Raw genomic sequence first — 23,386 nt, forward strand, 5'->3', positions numbered from 1 at the left:
CGCGACCCTCACGTGACCAGGAGTCGACGTGTGCAGAAGTCCTTATAGTCCAGGGCCTGTTTCCCTGTAGCAGCTCCCTATTGCTGGAGGAGAAAAGTGCTCCGGATCCTTTGAGGTCAGTATAAAGGTGGGCGCTGCCTTCGGGACCCTAGGGCCTAGGAGTCAGAGAGCAGAAACCAGGCGTGGCTGGTACCGCTTTCCCAACACTACGGTTCCGCCAAACTCTCATTTTTGTGCCGGAAATTTGGGGATGTTTGGGGGTGGGTGGGGGTGGAGAGGGAGAAGGGCGGCCAATTGAGGGTCCCAAGACAGAGACATAGAAACAATTTGGAAATAACTTGTCTCCCACTCCCTGCTTGCAGGGAACCGGTGGGCACGGGGGAAGGAGGGCGGGGTTGCCTTAAAAGGAGGGAGAGGATGAGGACGTGGGGAAACTTTAGACGAACAAGGCCTAGAATCGTGAAAGGGACCCGTGATTCAGGTACTGACCTGCTCACCAAGCACTCCTGTCTGCAGGACTCTTGGTCTTTTGGGAGCGACCCAAATCGAGTGAGGGAAGAGGGAGGAAAATCCCCTGGATCCCTGCAGGTCAGTGTAAAGGTGGAATTGCCTCAGGTCCCTGGGGGTGGTCGTGGGGGAGGGTGTGAGTCCGGATGACACCAAAGCCCATCCCGGGTCGCTGCCGCCTCTCTCCATCCGGTTGAAGCGCCGGAGGCCTGTGCAGAGCCTGCAACGGAAATGGGGCGGGGGCGGGGGGGGAGGAGACTGGAGAGACGTGGAAGGGGGAGGGGAGGCCAGAGACTGGACCAGCCGGTCTCAGGTGAGAGGCAGGAGGTTGGAATGGCTTGGGAAAGCCCAAAAGGGCGGGAGTGTTGGGAGACCCGAGGCAAGGGAGGGGTTAATTGCTTCCGCGCTGCTCCCGTTTCGGTGCTAGGAGAGGCCTGTAGCAGGGCCTGCTGGGAAATAGTGGGCTGGAGCGGGAGCGAGAAGATGGAGCTGGAGCAGGAGGGGGAGAAAGGGGAGGGGGAGAAAGGGGTGGGGCCAGGGGAGTTCTGGGCCTGAGGATCTAGTTTTCTCTAGTTGGAAAGCTTTGACAATTAGGGACCTGAATGTGAAGAGGCCAGTCTCTATGGAAACCCATGCTCTGACTGCTGGTCCATTTGCCTGGCATCTAGTCGTTTTGTTTCCTTGTTTTCCAGGGTTAATTTATTCAAAAAGGAAATAAGAGAAAAATACTCAACATGCAAAAGTCTTGTGAAGAAAATGAAGGAAAAGCACAGAACATGCCCAAGGCTGAGGAAGACCGCCCTATGGAAGCTGTACCACAGGAGGCAGAAAGAAATCCTCAACCATCTGAAGAAGGTGAAAGCCAGGAAGCAGAAGGAAACCTTAGAGGAGGGCTGACTCAGCCTGGTCAGGGATATAAAGAGGACACTCCGGTTAGGCATTTGGACCCAGAAGAAATGATAAGAGGAGTAGATGAGTTGGAAAGGCTTAGGGAAGAGATAAGAAGAGTAAGAAACAAGTTTGTGATGATGCATTGGAAACAAAGACATTCACGCAGCCGTCCTTATCCTGTGTGCTTTAGGCCTTGAATTCTTTTTTTTTTTGTCTGATATTAAAATCTGGCCCCTGCTTTCTTTCTGTTAGCATTTTCTGATGTATCTTTGACTTTTGTTTTATTTTTAATCATGTGGTGGAGTTTTGTTTTACGTAGTGTCCTTATTACCAGCATCTGGATTTTGTATTTTGACACATTATCCAGGTCTGTTTTTCAATTGGGAAGTTTCACACATATGCATGAAAATATGTTCATTCCATATTGTAAAGTAAAACATAACAGGTTACAGCATATTTAGTATCAGCTCACATATGTAGGAGAAAATCTCAAGTTGTGTGTGTGTGTGTGCGTGTGTATACATACATATATCAAAAATTTAACTGCTTATTTCTGTGTGGTGTGAGTTTTTTTTCTTTTTGCTTATATGTATTTTTTAATGAACACGTCACACATACAAAAAGAATTAAAGTTTTTTTTTATAATTAAGAGTCAAATAATTTGCAACCAGCTTATAAGGGCAATGGGGGGACCTAAATTCTTGATGAAAGAACTATTTAAAAAAAATGTAAACCTCAAATTACTTCTGGATCTCTTAGCCAGAGGAATAAAACTGGCAGTTATTACAGATACACTTGCTTAAGACTCAGTCTTTTCATGGGAAAACATTTGCCTCACAGGGCTGCTGTGGGGAAGAAATGAGGTGACTCTGAGCTGTGCTTGGTGGACTCCTGTTACCACCTATGCATACAGAACCCCAACCCACTAAAGAACATCAGTTTTGAGGGAGGGAGGGTCCTGGCATGACAACCTGCGCTCAGGAACAAGTCCAATAGGCAGGGAGGTGGGGGCTCCATGCCAGGCCTCTGCTGTTGAGCCCCACCCCTGGCTACCCTGGGTCCTGCCAGGCCTGCTGGGCACTGCTGCCTTTTCTGCTGGGCTCTTTGGTCTTTGCTGGTCCTGCCGCTGGTGGTGCAGTGGAGTCCTTGAGTGCGAAAGCCCCGTTGAGTTTCCTGGAGTCCCCAGTGCGTTGAATCCCCACTCTGTCTTCTAAAGCTTCTCTCTGCTTTATAGTGATGCTTAACAGAGGTGGGGACTGTGCCAGGATTGCTTGTGCCACAGTGTTTAGCAGTTTTTAGTAAAACAGCCCCTTCCATTTTCAGCCACAGGACACTTCCTCCATAGGAGTCAGACATGATGAGTCCATTTTGGGGGTTGGACCAGGGTTCAAATTTGAGCAAAAGATGTCATGCTACAGTCAGAGTTGCTGCTCGGAGTCTAAGAACTGAGGTTTTGTCTTCTTTCTCTTGTGGGATGATTTCTCCCTGAAGGCTCTTGTCAGGCCTGCCCTACTGGTTCAGAAGACTCAGAATATGCATAAATTGCACAAAGCAGTACAGGAAACAGATCTAAGGGAACAGTTCCCTTCACCCCATCCCATCCCCAGTTGATACGTGAAAAAAAAAAAACTTGGAAAGGCAAAAACTTTATAAATACACTTAAAATAGAATGGCTTCTATGTAAATGTTAGGAATTATATTTTCCTTACAGATCAAAGACTATCTTTTCCTCCTGATATCCCACCTACTTGTAACACATCATGTTTCAATATTTAATTGATTTCTTGATTGATTATTGCTAAGGAGCCAGTAGGTTTGTCCAAATTCTGCTATTGACTCAATAATCTTCTACAAGTCTTTTTTTTCTGGTATTATTACAAGCAATTCCAGAAAGAAACAGTTCATGGAATGGATTGCACTCCAAATGTTTTATCAAAGCCATGCATAATCACCTGCATCAGTATCACCTGGGGAGCATCTTTAAAATACTGATTTCTGGGCCCCACCTAAGACTTACTGCCTGGAGGTGGGCTGTAGAAGTAACAGGTAATGAACTCCTCCAGGTGATGATGCTATACACTGAAGCATGAGGACAACTGGTATATACAGTATGCTTTCCATTATTGCAAATATGAAAGTAAAATAATTAGAAGAAAATACTGGTGAACTTTAATTGAAATTCAGGAAGTAGAAGCCTATAACAGCATTTATCTTTTTAAGTATGAACTTTTAAAGGAAAAGGTTGACAGGTTTATATATAAAATTTTAAAGATTCATTTTAACAAAGACAAGAAAAAATCAAGGGGGGGAACTATATAAGATGCATTTTTCTTGATGGAACACCATCAAGAAAATGTTTGGCCATGCATTCACTCCTTCCAATATGAATAAAATATATTAAAGTTCTCCTGTGCTCAGCTCAGAAAACAATGAGCCATCCCTGTGCTCTTTGGCTTTTTAAAAATTTTTTCACTGTGTGATGCCATTTGGGGGGAGTGTTCATGTCACCAGCCCATTCTTCAAAGTTATGGCAGCCTGATGGATGCTGGTCAGGCTGGAGTGAGATGAAGGTCCAGGAACTCACTTGCCAGCATTATAAGATGGGATGAATCCAGTGCACTGGCACTGAGGTTTGGAACGGGGCAGGATGTGGAAGGGCTCCCCCAAGGCACATCCCTCTCCAGGGTGGTCTGACTTTGGTTTCAGTGCTCCAGCCTGCAGCAGGCACCAGACTCTTCTAGGCTGAAGGCCAGGCTGTCCTGGACATACATACCTGGAGGACAAGGACTGTCCCCATTGCAGGTCAGAGCACTAGACTTCCTTTACCCCCTTATTCTTTCACAAGGGGGCTTGATGGGAACCTTTGTTTTCACTGTTTGAAAAGCTTTATTTTTTTATGGAAAGGCATTTTATTTTAAATACAGCCGTGTGTACATGTCAATCCCAAATTCTCAATCTATCCCTTCCCCCCACCCTTCCCCCTGGTAACCATAAGTTCATTCTCTAAGTCTGTGAGTCTGGTTTGTAAATAAATTCCTTTTTTTTTAGATTCAGCATTTAAACAATGTCATATATTTGTCTTTTCTCTGTCTGACTTCACTTAGTATGATAATCTCCATGTCCATCCATATTGCTGCAAATGGCATTTTTTTTTTTTTTTTTTTGCGGTACATGGGCCTCTCACTGTTGTGGCCTCTCCCGTCGCGGAGCACAGGCTCTGGACGCGCAGGCTCAGCGGCCATGGCTTACAGGTCTAGCCGCTACGCGCGGCATGTGGGATCCTCCCGGACCGGGGCACGAACCCGCGGCCCCTGCATCAGCAGGCAGACTCTCAAACACTGCGCCACCAGGGAAGCCCTATTTCATTCTTTTTAATGGAGTAATATTCCATTGCATATATATACATACCTCAACATAATAAAGGCCATATATGACAAAACCTACAGCTAATATCATACTCAACAGTGAAAAACTGAAAGCATTTCCTTTAAGATCAGGAATGAGACGAAGATGTCTGCTCTCACCACCTTTATTCAATGTAGTTTTGGAAGTCCTAGCCATCGCAATCAGAGAAGAAAAAGAAATAAAAATAATCCAAATTGGAAAAGAAGTAAAACTGTCACTGTTTTCAGATGACATGATACTATACATAGAAAATCCTAAAGATGCTACCAGAAAACTACTAGAGCTCATCAATGAATTTGGTAAAGTTGCAGGATACAAAATTTATATACAGAAATCTGTTGCATTTCTATACACTAACAATGAAAGATCAGAAAGAGAAATTAAAGAAACAATCCCATTTACCATCGCATCCAAAAGAATAAAATACCTAAGAATTTGCCTACCTAAGGATGGGAACTTTTTAAGGGAAGAAGATAAGACTTCAAAATTCACTAACTGAAGATGTTGGTTTTGATAGTCTTTGGCCAAGCAGTTGCCTGAACTGGATCTGATCAGGTAACTTAGAGTTAAAGCAGGAAGGGCTGACCCTTCTCTCAGTGTCCAGTGAAATAGCTCCCAAAGCAATTGGGGTGAAAACGGGGATAGCTCTTAGACAAGATCTCTGTCATGCCTCTCCCACCCACCTTGCTCAGACTTCCAGAAGGGCCTCTGTTGTGTCTGGGCCTGTTTGGGTGGTTCTGTAGTGACTTTAGTTCTGTGTGTGCCTGATGCAGTGCTTCCGATGTCTGCATCAGTCCAGACCCAGAGGTAGAGGAGAGAGCCCAGGTAGAGGAAGCTTACAAAGACATGTGACCCTACAGCTCAGGAGGAAAGGGGTGTCGCCTCCTGTTTGAACAACCCCATGCGCTGTAGTCCTAGCCCACAACTTGGGGGCCATGGCAGTCAAGTTATGAATTGGTACAAAGATGCTTTTGCAGGCATTGATGGTGGAGGAAGCAATGCCATTGTGACCCTTGCTCTTTAGGTCTGTCATCTGAGAAATCGTTACCACTTTTTCTGGTTGGGCAATAAGGTGAAGATGAAATTCACATTCTTGGGTTTAGGAAGGCAAAGTGGTTATGTATATGACCTTAGAGTCAGATAAACTTGAGTTCCAATCTGGACTCTTCCCCTTACAGTACATGACCTTGCATAAATCTTTTCTTGGAGACCCATGGGGTGTCTGGACATAAAACTCTTAGATCAAAAATAAAGTTTCCTTTCCATTACCATCATGGCTGTTATCATCATAATTATCATCATCATCACCATTATGATCAAGGGATAGTACTGAGTGAATAACCAATGGATTCCTGTTGGGCACAGGTGTCATACTGTGAAGGATTGTAACAATCACTGGCGAAGCCTTGGAAATCCATCATCTGAAAGGGTGGACCCAGTATAATCAGAAAACACTGGCTAGAATTGGATTCTCTGCTTATAAGAAGTGTGAGGCCAGATTGGTTCATTCATCTGTAAAATGAGTATAACCCACAAGACTGTAGTGGGAAATAATGCAGAAAACTATGAAATTCCTGGCTTTCAGAGAATGTTAGATCTTTGATCATCATTATCATCCGTGTTGTCATTATCATTGTCATCATCATTATCATCAGATAATGCTGAGATAATTCTCAAATAGGAACCCCAAAAGTCTGTGCTCGTTCCTTTCATCCAACCTTCTCCCTTGCCTAAAAGAAACAAATAGTACATAAACTAAATGGAAAAACTTTCATTCATTTGGAATTATAAAAGAAATAATTGAATTCTATATACATTTACATCATATATGAATTCTGGTGCCATTTCTGTATTTTAGGATGAGAAAAAGTTCCCTTCACATTTCCATTTTATTTAATTGCCAGAAAATGTGAAATCATGAGGAAAGTCTTGCTGTCAGGAATGACAAAATATAATCTAGAAATATATCATTGACACGGAAAGCTGTTCCTTACATACTGTTTTGTGAAAAAGCCAGCTGCAAAACACAAGCACAGGTTAAGGATAAATATCAAAATTTTTTTTTTTTTTAACATCTTTATTGGGGTATAATTGCTTTACAATGATGTGTTAGTTTCTGATTTATAACAAAGTGAATCAGCTATACATATACATGTGCTCCCATGTGTCTTCCCTCTTGCGTCTCCCTCCCTCCCACTCTCCCCCTCCCACCCCTCCAGGCTGTCCCAAAGCCCCGAGCTAATATCCCTGTGCCTTGCGGCTGCTTCCCCCTAGCTATCTACCTTACTACGTTTGTTAGTGTGTATATGTTCATGACTCTCTCTCGCCCTGTCAAAACTCACCCTTCCCCCTCCCCATATCCTTAAGTCCGTTCTCCAGTAGGTCTGCGCCTCTATTCCTGTCTTATCCCTAGGTTCTTCATGACATTTTTTCCCCTTAAATTCCATATATATGTGTTAGCATACGGTATTTGTCTTTGTCTTTCTGACTTACTTCACTCTGTATGACAGACTCTAGGTCTATCCATCTCATTACAAATATCTCAATTTCATTTCTTTTTAAGGCTGAGTAATATTCCATTGTGTATATGTGCCACATCTTCTTTATCCATTCGTCCGATGATGGGCGCTTAGGTTCTTTCCATCTCCGGGCTATTGTAAATAGAGCTGCAATGAACATTTTGGTACATGACTCTTTTTGAATTTTGGTTTTCTCAGGGTATATGCCCAGTAGTGGGATTGCTGGGTCATATGGTAATTCTATTTGTAGTTTTTTAAGGAACCTCCATACTGTTCTCCATAGTGGCTGAACCAATTCACATTCCCACCAGCAGTGCAAGAGTGTCCCCTTTTCTCCACACCCTCTCCAGCATTTATTGTTTCTAGATTTTTTGATGATGGCCATTCTGACTGGTGTGAGATGATATCTCATTGTAGTTTTGATTTGCATTTCTCTAATGATTAATGATGTTGAGCATTCTTTCATGTGTTTGTTGGCATTCTGTATATCTTCTTTGGAGAAATGTCTGTTTAGGTCTTCTGCCCATTTTTGGATGGGGTTGTTTGTTTTTTTGTTATTGAGCTGCATGAGCTGCTTGTAAATTTTGGAGATTAATCCTTTGTCAGTTGCTTCATTTGCAAATGTTTTCTCCCATTCTGAGGGTTGTCTTTTGGTCTTGATTATGGTTTCCTTTGCTGTGCAAAAGCTTTGAAGTTTCATTAGGTCCCATTTGTTTATTTTTGTTTTTATTTCCATTACTCTAGGAGGTGGGTCAGAAAGGATCTTGCTGTGATTTATGTCATAGAGTGTTCTTCCTATGTTTTCCTCTAAGAGTTTGATAGTTTCTGGCCTTACATTTAGGTCTTTAATCCATTTTGAGTTTATTTTTGTGTATGGTGTTAGGGAGTGATCTAATCTCATACTTTTACATGTACCTGTCCAGTTTTCCCAGCACCATTTATTGAAGAGGCTGTCCTTTCTCCACTGTACATTCCTGCCTCCTTTATCAAAGATAAGGTGTCCATATGTGCGTGGGTTTATCTCTGGGCTTTCTATCCTGTTCCACTGATCTATCTTTCTGTTTTTGTGCCAGTACCATACTGTCTTGATTACTGTTGCTTTGTAGTATAGTCTGAAGTCAGGGAGCCTGATTCCTCCAGCTCCTTTTTTCGTTCTCAAGATTGCTTTGGCTATTCGGGGTCTTTTGTGTTTCCATACAAATTGCGAAATTTTTTGTTCTAGTTCTGTGAAAAATGCCAGTGGTAGTTTGATAGGGATTGCATTGAATCTGTAGATTGCTTTGGGTAGTAGAGTCATTTTCACAATGTTGATTCTTCCCATCCAAGAACATGGTATATCTCTCCATCTATTTGTATCATCTTTAATTTCTTTCATCAGTGTCTTATAATTTTCTGCATACAGGTCTTTCGTATCCTTAGGTAGGTTTATTCCTAGATATTTTATTCTTTTTGTTGCAATGGTAAATGGGAGTGTTTTCTTGATTTCACTTTCAGATTTTTCATCATTAGTATATAGGAATGCCAGAGATTTCTGTGCATTAATTTTGTATCCTGCTACTTTACCAAATTCATTGATTAGCTCTAGTAGTTTTCTGGTAGCATCTTTAGGATTCTCTATGTATAGTATCATGTCATCTGCAAACAGTGACAGCTTTACTTCTTCTTTTCCGATGTGGATTCCTTTTATTTCCTTTTCTTCTCTGATTGCTGTGGCTAAAACTTCCAAAACTATGTTGAATAAGAGTGGTGAGAGTGGGCAACCTTGTCTTGTTCCTGATCTTAGTGGAAATGCTTTCAGTTTTTCACCATTGAGGATGATGTTTGCTGTGGGCTTGTCATATATGGCCTTTATTATGTTGAGGAAAGTTCCCTCTATGCCCACTTTCTGGAGGGTTTTTATCATAAATGGGTGTTGAATTTTGTCAAAAGCTTTCTCTGCATCTATTGAGATGATCATATGGTTTTTCTCCTTCAATTTGTTAATATGGTTTATCACATTGATAGATTTGCGTATATTGAAGAATCCTTGCATTCCTGGAATAAACCCCACTTGATCATGGTGTATGATCCTTTTAATGTGCTGTTGGATTCTGTTTGCTAGTATTTTGTTGAGGATTTTTGCATCTATGTTCATCAGTGATATTGGCCTGTAGTTTTCTTTCTTTGTGACATCCTTGTCTGGTTTTGGTATCAAGGTGATGGTGGCCTCGTAGAAGGAATTTGGGAGTGTTCCTCCCTCTGCTATATTTTGGAAGAGTTCGAGAAGGATAGGTGTTAGCTCTTCTCTAAACGTTTGATAGAATTCACCTGTGAAGCCATCTGGTCCTGGGCTTTTGTTTGTTGGAAGATTTTTAATCACAGTTTCAATTTCAGTGCTTGTGATTGGTCTGTTCATATTTTCTATTTCTTCCTGATTCAGTCTTGGCAGGTTGTGCATTTCTAAGAATTTGTCCATTTCTTCCAGATTGTCCATTTTATTGGCATAGAGTTGCTTGTAGTAATCTCTCATGATTTTTTTTATTTCTGCAGTGTCAGTTGTTATTTCTCCTTTCTCATTTCTAATTCTATTGATTTGAGTCTTCTCCCTTTTTTTCTTGATGAGTCTGGCTAGTGGTTTATCTATTTTGTTTATCTTCTCAAAGAACCAGCTTTTAGTTTTATTGATCTTTGCTATCGTTTCCTTCATTTCTTTTTCATTTATTTCTGATCTGATTTTTATGATTTCTTTCCTTCTGCTAGCTTTGGGGCTTTTTTGTTCTTCTTTCTCTAATTGCTTGAGGTGCAAGGTTAGGTTGTTTATTCGAGATGTTTCCTGCTTCTTAAGGTGGGCTTGTATTGCTATAAACTTCCCCCTTAGAACTGCTTTTGCTGCATCCCATAGGTTTTGGGTCGTTGTGTCTCCATTGTCATTTGTTTCTAGGTATTTATCAAAATATTTGAAGTGAATATTTCTAGATGGTGTTATTACAGGAAATTTATAACTTCATCTTTATCCTTCTCTCTGTTTCCAATTTTAACATTTTCAATGAGCATGTTCAGTTTTTATAATTAGAAAAAAAAAGTCATGAAGGTGAAAATAGTATAATTCTGTTCCTCCTTTCTCTTTAGCTGAAATAGGGGCTGTTGGATCTTGCAGTTCCTCATTTGCTTTCTGTTCCCACTTACTTCTGAGGAGAACCTGGCATAAGTGTCAGAACTCTGTGGGTCCTGGCTGAGAGGCTTCCCCTCTCTATGCTACCTCCTTGCCACTCTCCCTTGTCAGCTAAATTTGTGCTGGATTCCTGTCTTTGGTCACAAGGTGGCATTTCATAATTACTTTCTAAATATTCTCCCATTTAAATGATCTTATTTTTCAAAAATAAAATAGCAATAAACAAAAATTTCAAAGAACATTATGAAAATGATTTTTAATTCTGCTTTAAAAATGTACAGGTATAGCAAAATATTGGAAGGATATACACTCAGTTGAATTTGCTAGAGACTCACAAATTTAATTTCATTTATTTATTCATTCAACAAATACTTACTGGTTGCCAACTATGTGTCAGCCAAAATCAATTTATCCATCTCAGACTTTTCTCCTGAGACTCTATTTTCAACTGCCTGCTGATACTGACCACTTGGACTAAGATAAACATTATCCAACAATATAGGCATAACCCTACATAGACACATACTCATCACTTTTAGCCAGTTTATCCCTTAATCCTGGAGGCTCACCATGTAAAGTGGAGAACGCATGAAAAAGCAGGAAAAGTAAAGGGTTAGAGTCAGAGAAACTTTTGCTGTAATAACCATTTTTTAATTTCAAAACCTTTGTAAGTGATCAAAAGGATTCTTAATAAGGCAAGAAGTGGATCAATAATATCAAGTTTCAAATGCAAGACATACCTATACTATTTAAAGTTGAGAGTCAAAGTCTCCATTATGCATTTGAATACCATTGATTTAGATGATTTCCAAGGCCTGCTTCTTTTTTCCCCAATGTTTACTGAGCTCTTGCTAAGTGCCCTGGCCCTTCGTTAGTTCCTGAGACTCAGCAGTGAACAAAACAAAGTTCCCGCCTTCATGATGCTTATATTCTGATTTACACACTTTAAAAAATTGAGGTAAAATTTGCATACAGTGAAATTCACAGATCTTAAGTGTATACTATTGAGTGTAAAATGGGACATTTCCATTACTCCAAAGTTTCCTGTCCTCTTCCCAGTCCCCCTCCCCCCACAAGTACTCACTCGGCTTATTTCTATCAATTTATATTATATTTTATCTGTTGTAGAATCTCAGATAAATGGAATCCTACAGCATGTACTCTTTTGTGTCTAGCACGTCACTCATTTTACTCGATATAGTGTTTTTTAGGATTCATCCTTATAGTTGTGTGTATTGGCAGTTGATTCTTTTAAAATCATTGCTGGGTGGTATTCCATAGCGTGAATATACAACAATTTGTTTTTCTATTCAGATGTTCTGGACATATGAGTTGTTTCCATTTTTAATCTATTATGAGCTGTGTTGACTTAAAAGAATGTACAACGTGAAAGTTGTGAGTTAAGTTTTATTTGGGGCAAAATGAGGACTGCAGCTGGGGAGACAGTTTCAGGTAACTGAGAAACTGCTCCGAGGAGGCAAGGCGGGGTATCAGAAGTTTTGTAAAGAAAACCAGATATCTCAAGTTAAGGAATTTAGTGCTTTTCTGTGTATGGGAAGGTGCAAGAGTCTGGGCTCACTGAAATCATTCCTTTGATATGCACCTCAGCTCTCTGGGGCCAGTATCCTGGGTTTTCACATCCTGAGTTTCCTCAGGGCTCACTGGCTCACGTTGGAGGGCTGAAATCCTTGATGACTGTGACACCCTTTGTTTGCTGATATGGCAGGAAATATTTCATTTATAAATATTCCATTCCAGTATCAGCTGCTATGAACATTCTTGTGTAAGTTTCTGGTGCATATATGTTCTTATTTCTCTTGGGTAAATACTCAGCAGTAAAATTGCTGGGGCATAGAAGTAGCAACTGTTTGATTTTATATGAAATCGCTGAAGAGTTTTCCAAATTTCCTGTACCATTTGGTACTCATATCAGCAATGTTTGACAATTTCAGTTGTCTTACATTCTCACCAAAATATCAATGCCTTGAAAGAAGACTAGAGCACAGTTCTAGATTAAAACAGATTAAAAGACATGACAACTAAATATAATGTTTGAATAAGGACTATAGTTTAGATAATAGTATTATATTGATGCTAAATTTCCTGAATGTGATCATTGTATTGTGGTTGTTTAGGAGACTGTTCTTGTTGTTAGGAGACAAAATGCTGATGTATTATAAAGTCTGTGATTAACTTAAAATAGTTCAGCATTGAAAAAATATAGAAAAATACATAACAAGAGAGAGAAAGCAATTGGAATATTAATTGGTGAGTCTAATCTAGATGAAGGGAATGAGTATATGGGCATTCACTCTACTATTCTTGAAATATTTTGTAAGTTTGAATTTTTTCAAAATAAAAAGTTGGTGGTAGTGGTGGTTGGGGAAAAGACAGAGATATCTGGTCAGTTCTCCAAGAGAAAAGGTGGCGGAATGAGAATCTAGAATCAAGATTGACAAATTTAGTTATCTTCAAGCATGAGGTATGTCGACTAAAGAAAAACAACCTAAACTTTGTGAGCTATGTTTTATTTGGGGAACTTACTGAGGACTATAGCCCAAGAGACAGCCTCTCAGATAGCTATGAGGATCCGTTCTGAAGAGGCAAGGGAGGAGCCAGGATATATAGTTTTTGCTGACCCCCGCCCCAGAAAACATGTAGTGGAACGAGAGATTACTGCTAATCACAACAAAACAAGACAAAATAAAACCAGACATTTCAAGTTAAAGATTTTACTTTCCCATGTATGGGAAGATGCATGAATCTGGGCTCATTGAAATTATTCCTTAGATATGTATCTTAATTATCTAGGGCCTATATCTTATTTTTCTTTTCCATCCTGAATTCCCCTCAGGGTGCACTGTTAGGGGGTGGCTGCACATGGCTTGCTGGTGGCAACATTCTTTGTTTACTGAAATGACAGGTAACATTCTTTGTCCATAGGTGATAGGTTATGCAAACAACTTTAGAGGAACACAAAGACAGGGACAGCAGGCTGAACTCTGCTTCTGCAAACAGTGTAAGAAATCGTTCCATAGGCCAGCTTGTTGGGACAGACCACCACATGTCACCAAAACTTTTTTGTGAGAGTTAAAATAGTAATATCTACACACCATGAATATGATCAGACTCCTGTGGGAGGAAGAGAGTTAGGGACTTGAGAGCATTTAAGTATCCAGTTAAAGTGGACTAGGAGCAACATTAGGATTAAGACAAAAAGAAGAATGTAGTTTAATTAGAAAAACCCATAGTACTGTATCAGATCTTGATGTGGACAGACTATGTGAGCTGCTTTGCCAGCAGTGAAAGTATCAGAAAAAGAGAGTCACAGGGATCAACGTTGGCCCTGTCCCATTCAGTCACCATCCAGTGCAGGAGGAAAGCAGTGGTCTGGAACCCCAGAGTAAGTGTTCAGAAAGTGAGTGGAAGGAAACGTAAGAATGCTAGGAATGGAATAACAGGGTGTGAAGATGTAGCAAGGATGGGCGTAGAGCAAAAGAATCCAAAGCAAGAGTACTGTATTCCGTATTTACACAAGGGCTAAAAGTGCAACTGGACTCAGACTAGAAATATACCAGAGCTATAGTATAGTGGTCTCTCAGGACATAAAGTTGCCCCCCAAGAGCCACATTTTACTCTCATCTTCTAAACATTACACAAATGGCGTTCATCTCCAGTAACAGCTAAAAGTTGATATGAGAATACACGAAAATGTTCTTTACACATCAGGTTCTTCTTATCTTTGAGAATTCTGCAAAAGCAGAATGAGAATTTCCCAAAGAGATGCTGATTTCATAGGCCTGTTTTAAGGATTATTAAATGTGACATCTTCCTGGAATTCAGGAATCATCCTTTTACGGGATGGGGCAATTCTTCAGGTAGGAAGTGTGAAATAAAATTCATATTTTATGGTAAGACAAGAAAAATTTAAACATAAAAATTTTTCTCTGCCCTTTGGCCTCCTCTCTCCCCTCTACTGTGCATTGTGTATCTATATTATGCATTGACCAAACCTCCTCATCAGCAGAAATACCTGCTCATCCATAAAGAGCAACATTCTCCTAGCACCAATAAGACAACTCTTTAAAAGATAACATTCCTTCTTGATCTTGTAAGGGGCCATGACAACCCAAGATCCACTACTCACTTTGTACACTTAGATCTGTCAATAATACGTCATTTCATGTACAGCCCTTTGTCTCAAAAACATATAACCGTGCTTTGACCTCTTATGGGTGGAACAGTTCTCAGAGCTTTCTGAGAGGCTGTTCCCGGGTTATAATCCTCAATTTGGTTTGAATAAAATTTTCCATTTCTTTCTTAGAGGGACTGGTTAATTTTTTGTTGAAAGAACAGAAGGGAGGCTGTTACAGTAGTTTAAAGGAGCATAAGCAGCAGGTGTTGGTGACTGATTGCAAGGGGACACTAAGAGAAAGTCTGGTGTGGGGAACTGGCTGAATCCTGGTGCCATTAATTTAGCTATAGACCCCAGAGAGAGATTTTGGGTGTGGAGAGAGAAGAAGTGAGAAAACACTTTGCTCAGGGTAGGACATTTAGGTGGAAAAGTCCAAAAGTAAGTTAGATAAAATAATATGGAGCTCAAAAGAGAGATATAGACTAGAGACACAGATTTAGGAGTCAATGCTTATATGAAAGTAAACATCATAAGATTATTTGAACATTGTGGTAAGCTGAACAATGTTCCTCAAAGGTATCCAGGTCTTAAATCCCTGGAACAGGTGAATTTTACCTTATATGGTAAAAGGGACTTTGCCGATGCGATTAAGTTAAAGATCTTGAGATGGGGAGATTATCCTGGATTATTCAGGTGGCCCCTAAAATGCAATTGCAAGTGTCCTTATGAAGGGAGGCAAAGGGAGAGTTGACTTCAGAAGATGAAAAGGCAATGTGATAATGGAAGCAGAAAGTATAATAGTGCAACTACAAGCCAAAGATAGCAGGCAGCCAACTGAAAGCTGGAAGAGGAAAGCAATGGGTTCTCCCCTGGAGCCCTCAGAAGGAGCCAGTCCTGCCAACACCTTTAGTTTAGTCCTGTAAAACTCAAACTTTGGAGTTCTGACCTCCAGAACTTTAAGAGAATATATTTCTGTCATTTTAAGCCTCTAAGTTTGTGGTAATTTGATACTGTAGCAATAGGCAACTAATATAAACATTTTGAGAATGAAAAAAAAGGTCTAGAAAGAACTGTAAGGTATACCAATATTTCAGGGGGCTTACAATATAGCTTACTGGCTATGACCACAAGTGGTGGTGTCAAACTGATCTGGATTCAAATTCAGCTCTACACTTAAGAGCTGTGTGACCTTGGGCAAGTTTTTAAAACTATATACCTAAGTTTCCCTGTCTGTAAAATTGGGACAATAACACTATACCTCAAAGGACTTTTGTGAGGGTTAGAGGTGAATAGGCAACTAATGTACCTGGTACATAGCAAATACTTCATAGATGGTAGTTTTGGAGAGCCACATATGTAAGCATGATTTATAGCTATTATTGTGTAGTTAATAAATGTTTTAATGTGGAGATGAACCAAAACTCAATGTTATTTTTTAGAGGAGTTGTATTAGCTTGTCCAGCTCAGTTTAGCAATGTAAGAGACTATATGAGGCTTGATGCCAAGGCCTGCACTGTTAATAAAGAATGCATCCATCTGGACTGCCGTACGTGTATATGCGTATTGCATACATATATACATTTGGGAACAAACAGGTAAAAATGCAGTTTGTTGAGGATATGAGATGGCAGAAAAATCTTTTTCTACTTTAATAGTTACTTGATGACTGTGATAATAACACCACATTCTCTGTTAAGGTCTCTCTCCTTCCTGATACCGTTAAAATTTTCAGGTATCATTTACATGCAAGTGAATTATGGTTACAAAGTTGATAAGTTATGATAAGTTACCTCTTTGGAAGAGCATAAACTCAAACTGTTTTTCAAATCCCTTGATTCTTTCTAAAGTTTCTAAAGTAGAACTTAAAACAACCAATGACCAAGAAATGGGAAAAGAATAATGTTAAAATTGAATCTGGAGCTGGAGGAATGTTAACAATCTTAAAAAAAAAAAACAAAAAACATTTTCTCCTCCCAAATAAAAAATAGCTTTATTGTATTTATGATTTCAAAAAGAAACTATGCAGAAAAATCTTGAGAATTAGTAAAAATCACACTTTAGATCCCTGCTACCTTGCATGACAAAAGCAAGTTACTTGGTAGGCATTGGTGGCTGGGGGGAAAGGTAGGAGGAGGGAGGGAGGTGGCAGGAGAGGCAGAGGACAGAAAAGCAGAAAAGGCCAAGGCCTGGTGGGAGTAAGGATGGGAAGTGGATGGAGACCTTCATTAATAACCAGAGAAGTGGAAACTCCAACCTCAGGCTGTGATGTCCCTTGTAGTTCCTCAGATTGGTGAGGACTAGAATGAATGACAGGGCAGTGCGCCGTCGGGGCTCCCCACACAGATGGGTGTAAGGAGGGGCGCGGTCTCTGTGAGTGTGTATGTGGCAGGAGTGTGGTGGGAGTTCCTGATGCACAGCCTGCCGGCTGAGAGGTGGGTGGGGATCCTCGGAGCCAGTTGAGGGGGGTGGGGCGGTTAGCAAGCTCGGTAATGACGCGAGGACCTCCTGTGACCAGGAGCCAAGGTGTGCATAAGTCCCTCTAGTTCAGGTCTTTTTCTCTGCAGTACTCACTCCCCTTTTCCATCGAGTAAGGCTGGCATCTGGCCAAGAGAGGGAGGGGGTTGAACACACTTCCCCAGAACAAAGCAGGTCTGTGTGAGCAATTAGACCAGGAACTCTGCATTGATGGTGGCATGAGTGGGTGCATGGAGGCGAAGGAAGGCAAAGAAGGAAGTCGGTCTGGGCCTGTTTCATCGACACCTCTTTAACCTTTTGGAACAAAAATGATGGGCCTTGGGATGGAAGGAAGGGCTGGAGAAGAAGGGTCAGGAGGGAAGGAGGGAACACAGAGACTTGGGAATAGTTTGGAAATAATCCTTTGATTTTACAGCCTGTCTACAGGGAAGCGGTGGATAAACACGGAGATGAGCCTTGAAATTAAGAGGGAGGAGGTAAAACAAATGATTATCTAGGGGCGCACAGTGCATTAACAAAGACTAAGAAATCATTAAAACGAATTCCCTACTCCAATAAGGTGGGTATTTCATGGCTGGGGGTGGGGGCGAGGCAGGGTGGGGAGTGGGAGATTTGAGACTTGAAGAGATGGTGTAGGCCAGTCTTAAAGGAGACCCTTGTCTAGTGTACTGGTCTGTTCACCAAGCACTGCCATACCACACTGTCTCTCATCTGTCTGCAGGTCCAAATGTCCATTAGCTGTGTCTCAGTCCAAGAGGAAAAAAGGAGGAGGAAACTGCTTGGGATTGGGGCAGGTAGGTATGACACAGTGCCCTGGACTGGAGCCCCTGGTGCTGGTGGGCTGAAGGAGTGGATATGGCCCAGGCCAGAACGTAACTAGGACTTCACACTGCTCCTACTTGCCCCTCAGTCAGTAAAAGAAGACTCATAGAAAGAACTAAAGGGGAAATTGTTGAAAGAGACTGAGGGAATCTAGAGGTGCCCTTTGGGTATGGGAGAAAGGCAAGAAAGAACCTGAAGAGAACAGAGGAGTGAATTACAGGATGAGAGATACATTTACACCCCTTTACTTGATTCAAGAAAGTAGATGGGTGATGGAATGAACAACACAATAGAAAAGTGTCTGGAAGAGACAAAAAAGATTAAGAAATAAATTTAGAGTAATGCATTGGAAGCAACGACAGTCCAGGAAGCAGCCATATCAGATTTAATGCTTTTTGCCTTCAATTCTTTTTTTTCCTATATAATTAGAGCCTGACTTTTATTTTTGGTGGCATTCTCTAGTTATAACTGTGCTCATCCTACTTTTGAACTTTTGATGGTACTGGTTTTATTTTTTTAATTTATTTTTTATTGAAGTATAGTTGAATTACAATGTTGTGTTAATTACTGCTGTACAGCAAAATGACTCAGTTATACATATATATATATATACATTCCTTTTCATATTCTTTTCCATTATGGTTTGTCACAGGATATTGAATATAGTTCACTGTGCTATACAGTAGGACCTTGTTTATCCATTCTATATATACCAGTTTGCATCTGCTAATCCCAAACTCCTGCTGCTACCTTCTCCCACCCTTTCGCCCTTGGCAACCACCAGTCTATTCTCTTTGTCCCTGATTCTGTTTCTGTTTCATAGATAGGTTCATTTGTGTCATATTTTAGATTCCACATATAAGTGATATCATATGGTATTTCTCTTACTGACTTACTTCACTTAGTATGGTAATCTCTCATTGCATCCATGTTGCTGCTAAAGGCATTATTTCATTCCTTGTTGGGTTTTTTTTGTTTGTTTTTTTTTTTTGCAGTACCCGGGACTCTCACTGTTGTGGCCTCTCCCGTTGCAGAGCCCAGGCTCCGGACGCGCAGGCTCAGCGGCCATAGCTCAGGGGCCCAGCTACTCCGTGGCATGTGGGATCTTCCTGGACCGGGGCATGAACCCGTGTCCCCTGCATCAGCAGGCGGACTCTCAAATGCTGCGCCACCAGGGAAGCCCTATTTCATTCCTTTTTATGGCTGAGTAGTATTCCATTGTACTTATGTACCACATCTTCTTTATCCACTCATCTGTTGATGGACATTTAGGTTGTTTCTATGTCTTGGCTATTGTGAATAGTGCTGCTGTGAGCATAGGGGTGCATGTATCTTTTTGAATTATAGTTTTGTCTGGATATACGCCCAAGAATGGGATTGCTGGATCATATGGTAATCCTATTTTTAGTTTTCTGAGGAACTTCATACTGTTTTCCACAGTGGCTGCACCAACTTACGTTCCCACCAACAGTGTAAGAGGGTTCCCTTTTCTCCACACCCTCTCCAGCATTTGTTATTTGTAGACTTTTTAATGATGGTCTTTCTGACCCACGTGAGGTGGTACCTCATTGTAGTTTTGATTTGCATTTCTCTAAGAACTAGCAATATTGAGCATCTTTTCATGTGCCTATTGGCCATCTGTATTTCTTCTTTGGAGAAATGTCTCTTTAGGTCTTCTGCCCATTTTTTGAGTGGGTTGTTTGCTTTTTTATTGTCAAGTTGTATGAGCTTTTTGTATACTTTGGAAATTAAGCTCTTGTCAGTCACATCGTTTGCAAATATTTTCTCCCATTCTGTAGGTTGCCTTTCATTTTGTTTCTGGTTTCTTTTGCTGTGCAGAAGCTTGTAGTTTGATTAGGTCCCATTTGTTTATTTTCATTTTTATTTCTATTGCCTTGGGAGACTGAGATGGTACTGGTTTTAGATGTTCCTGTTATTAGCAGTATCTCATTGGATTTTGTCTTGTGATTCTATATGCAAGTTTGCATTTTAGTAGGGGATTTTTTCCAATTTTCACAGAAAAAATGTCATTATATATTGTACTGTGAATAAAGGAGGTTGAAAAGTAGTGTGTGTGTGTGTGTGTGTGTGTGTGTATCAACTGACTTATTTTAATAATTTTCACTTTTTTATTTTTAAACATTTTATTATTTTTGTGACACAAGTAAAACATGTTCTCAGGAAAATGAGAAAATACAGATATGCAAAAACTACAAAAAATGTTTTTCTCTCCACTTTAATATTTACCCAGATAGGTACTGTTGCTTGGGCCCTGATGCATCATACATACAAACACAAAGTTATTTTAACTTACAGGCACCTCCTATCCATGATGAATGCATTGGGGGCTAGGGAGGTGGGGAAGCAATTAAATTTGAGCAACAGGCACCACACTATAGTGAGGATTGCTCCTGCTTTGCCACTCTGACATGCATAACTCTGTCTGCCTGACTGTTTCATTAAGTTCAAATCATTATATTTTCTCCTATTAAGGCCACTCTTCCAGGTCAGGAGGCTTATCTGAACTTGTTAATTTTATAGAGGCCCACTAGGTTCAAGCTGGAACATTACACTCCTTACTCTCACACAATCTATATCCCACAAATCAATCTATAAGGCTAAGTACTGTGTTAAGTATCATTATTTCCCATATATTGTGCCCAGTTAAAACAAAGATATCTTTTGTCATCTTGGTCTCCTAAGTGCCTACTAAGGTACCTTACTATCTAGATATCTTACATATATTAAACACCCCATCAAGGCAGGAATGTACCACTCCTACCTACCTTGGGATCAATTTTTAAAAGGCCCTTTCCTTTGATATTTGGCTTTTGTTCTTGTTCTTTTTATTGGGTTGAATGTTTACCATAATTTCACCACAACTATTACAACTAGTGCAATAGTGGAGTACTGCAACCTCCATCTCCCTTTCCAAAAGTTCATGCTGTTTGGTGGACCAACAAATGTGCTTGGAAAATTCCTGCTTAGAAAAGCATAGTGAAAAGATAGTACATAATGTCATTTTATTGGTTCTCAGGGCTGTCCTGACTGAGTGCTTATGAGACAAGTGCTTCATACTTGTAACCTTCAATCTGTTTCTTCTGTCTGTCTTGGGCTCCATTATAACCCTGATGCCTAGAGGAGTGGTTCTCAAACCTTAGAGCACATCATAATCACCTGGCAGACTTGTAAACACAGATGGCTGAGGCCTACCCCCAGAGTTCTGATTCAGTATGGAGTGGGGCATGAGAATTTGCAATTTTAACAAGTTCCTAGGTGATGCTGCTGGTCTGGCCATTACACTTTAAGAACTACTGACCTAAAATAGTAATTGGTAGGTACTCAATAAATTTGTTGAATAAATTAATGAAATAAATTAATCTTAACAATAACTATTTGAAATACATTAGAATTACTTTTTACGAACAGGACACCTGAGGGACAAAGGAGTTAAGCGAATTGTGCAAAGTAAGAACTGAACCCAATTTGCCTATATCTAAAGTCAAGGTTCTTAACAACTATGTCTTGCTGTGTCCTCTGGGCCAATTTAATGTTTTTAACTTTAGGATATTAGAAAAGTTATTACCATACTCTAGTCTTTGAATGTTTTTCCTATTAGCATGTTCAAATTTTCTTTTCCTTTTCTTTTTCTCCTATAAGCATGTATTATTACTGTAATCAGAAAGTTCCATAAAGAATATTATAAATGCCTTAAAACAAAATAACATCATAAAGCATGTTAAAATACATATAAACAATGCAATGCAATGCAATATTTACAACATGTATTATAGATTTGGAGTTAATCATATTTGAGTGGCTCTAACAACTCAATAGCAAAACGGACTCAGGATATGAATGGGAAATTCACAGTAAGGGAAGCATAAAGGGCCAATAAACAAATGGAAACTCAACTAACAACAGAAAAATTACAAACAAAAACAAAAGAAATCCTTCTTTTGTCTAATCAAATCAGAAAAGATTAAAAAGGTTGATAAGATTCTGTGCTTGCTTGGGTGTCAGTAAATAGAACTATTATATGCTGTGGGTGGGAGTAATATATAAGCACAACCTTTATGGAGTGGGGTTTGTATACAGATGTCAATTAGAACAATAATGATAATATTGAAATTTGAAAACAACACAAATACCCATGAGTAGAGGATTGGCTCAATACATTATGATACACATAATTAAAGGAATACAGGCATACCTTGGAGATATTTTTGGCTCGGTTCCAGACCACCACAATAAAGGGAATATTGCATAAAGTGAGTCACACTGGTTTTCCAGTGCATATAAAAGTTATGTTTAGGGCTTCCTTGGTGGCGCTGTGGTTGAGAGTCTGCCTGCCAATGCAGGGGACACGGGTTTGTGCCCCGGTCCGGGAAGATCCCACATGCCGTGGAGGGGCTAGGCCCGTGAACCATGGCCGTTGAACCTGCGCGTCCGGAGCCTGTGCTCCGCAACGGGAGAGGCCACAGCAGTGAGAGGCCCGCGTACCGCCAAAAAAAAAAAAAAAAAAGTTATGTTTACACTATACTGTAGTCTGTTAAGTGTGCAATAGCATTATGTCTAAAAAAAAGTACCTACCTTAATTTAAAAATACTTTATTGCTAAAAAAATGTAAACCATCATTTGAGTCTTCAGTGCATCATGGTAGTAACAGCAAAGATTACTGATCACAGATCACTATAACAAATATAATAATAATGCAAACGTTTGAAATATTGCAAGAATTACTAAAATGTGACAGAGACATGAAGTGAGCAAATGTTGGAAAAATAGTGCCAGTAGACTTGCTTGATGCATGGTTGCTTCAAACCTTCAGTTTGTAAAAAAGTAGTGTCTTCGAATCGCAGCAAATTGAGGTATGCCTCTGTATAGATGTAAATGTGTGAATGTATTGATATATATGTATGAGTACCTATGTCTGTGTGTGTATGTATATACATACAAATATTGTCTAATTCTTTCCACTCTAATTCTAATTCACTCTAATTCTTTCTCCCAGAGAGCCTGGGAGCCCAGCACCCCAATAGCAATAAGCACACCTAGTATCCATATCTTGTCTTCTAAATACCATTATTCAATAAAAAGAACAAGAATTCCTTGGAGAAATGTCTGATTACATGGATGGGGCAGGTAAAGAACACAATGGGCCAGGAACATTTTGCTGTGCCAGAAAGCAAAGTGCTCAAAAAATGATGGGGGGAGGCATACCAAAAGGACACAGAGGTCAGTCTGAAGAGGCTCCTCACAAACCTGATAGGATAGAAAGAAAATACTACAGCAACACTTCTGCGACATTCCTGCCAAAGATGCATAACCTGAATCCACTCAAGAAGAAATATCAGGCAAACCCAAATTTAGGGGCAATGTAAAAAATAACTAAACTATAACGTCATGAAAGTCATGACTTGAGGGCATACTTTATACTGAAGGATAATAGACATGACAACTAAATGCAACCAGTGATTC

The 23,386-nt window shown here is 40.2% G+C and overlaps 1 protein-coding gene across 2 annotated transcripts; it reads left to right on the forward strand.

The window, feature by feature from the left end:
- Window positions 1–2,190, forward strand: TCEAL8 (transcription elongation factor A like 8). 2 transcript variants are annotated; one of them, XM_032619774.1, is made up of 3 exons: window positions 1–115; window positions 517–588; window positions 1,200–2,190. In XM_032619774.1, exon 3 carries the CDS (start codon window positions 1,242–1,244, stop codon window positions 1,593–1,595), a length of 354 nt encoding a protein of 117 aa, XP_032475665.1. In that variant the 5' UTR covers window positions 1–115; window positions 517–588; window positions 1,200–1,241; the 3' UTR covers window positions 1,596–2,190. The 2 variants fall into 2 exon arrangements, with proteins under 2 accessions (XP_032475665.1, XP_032475667.1); XM_032619776.1 differs by lacking the exon at window positions 517–588 and having other exon boundaries at window positions 3–115.
- Window positions 2,191–23,386: the final 21,196 nt, after the last annotated feature.

Source organism: Phocoena sinus, chromosome X (genome assembly GCF_008692025.1).
Source record: "Phocoena sinus isolate mPhoSin1 chromosome X, mPhoSin1.pri, whole genome shotgun sequence".
NCBI lineage: Eukaryota > Metazoa > Chordata > Mammalia > Artiodactyla > Phocoenidae > Phocoena > Phocoena sinus.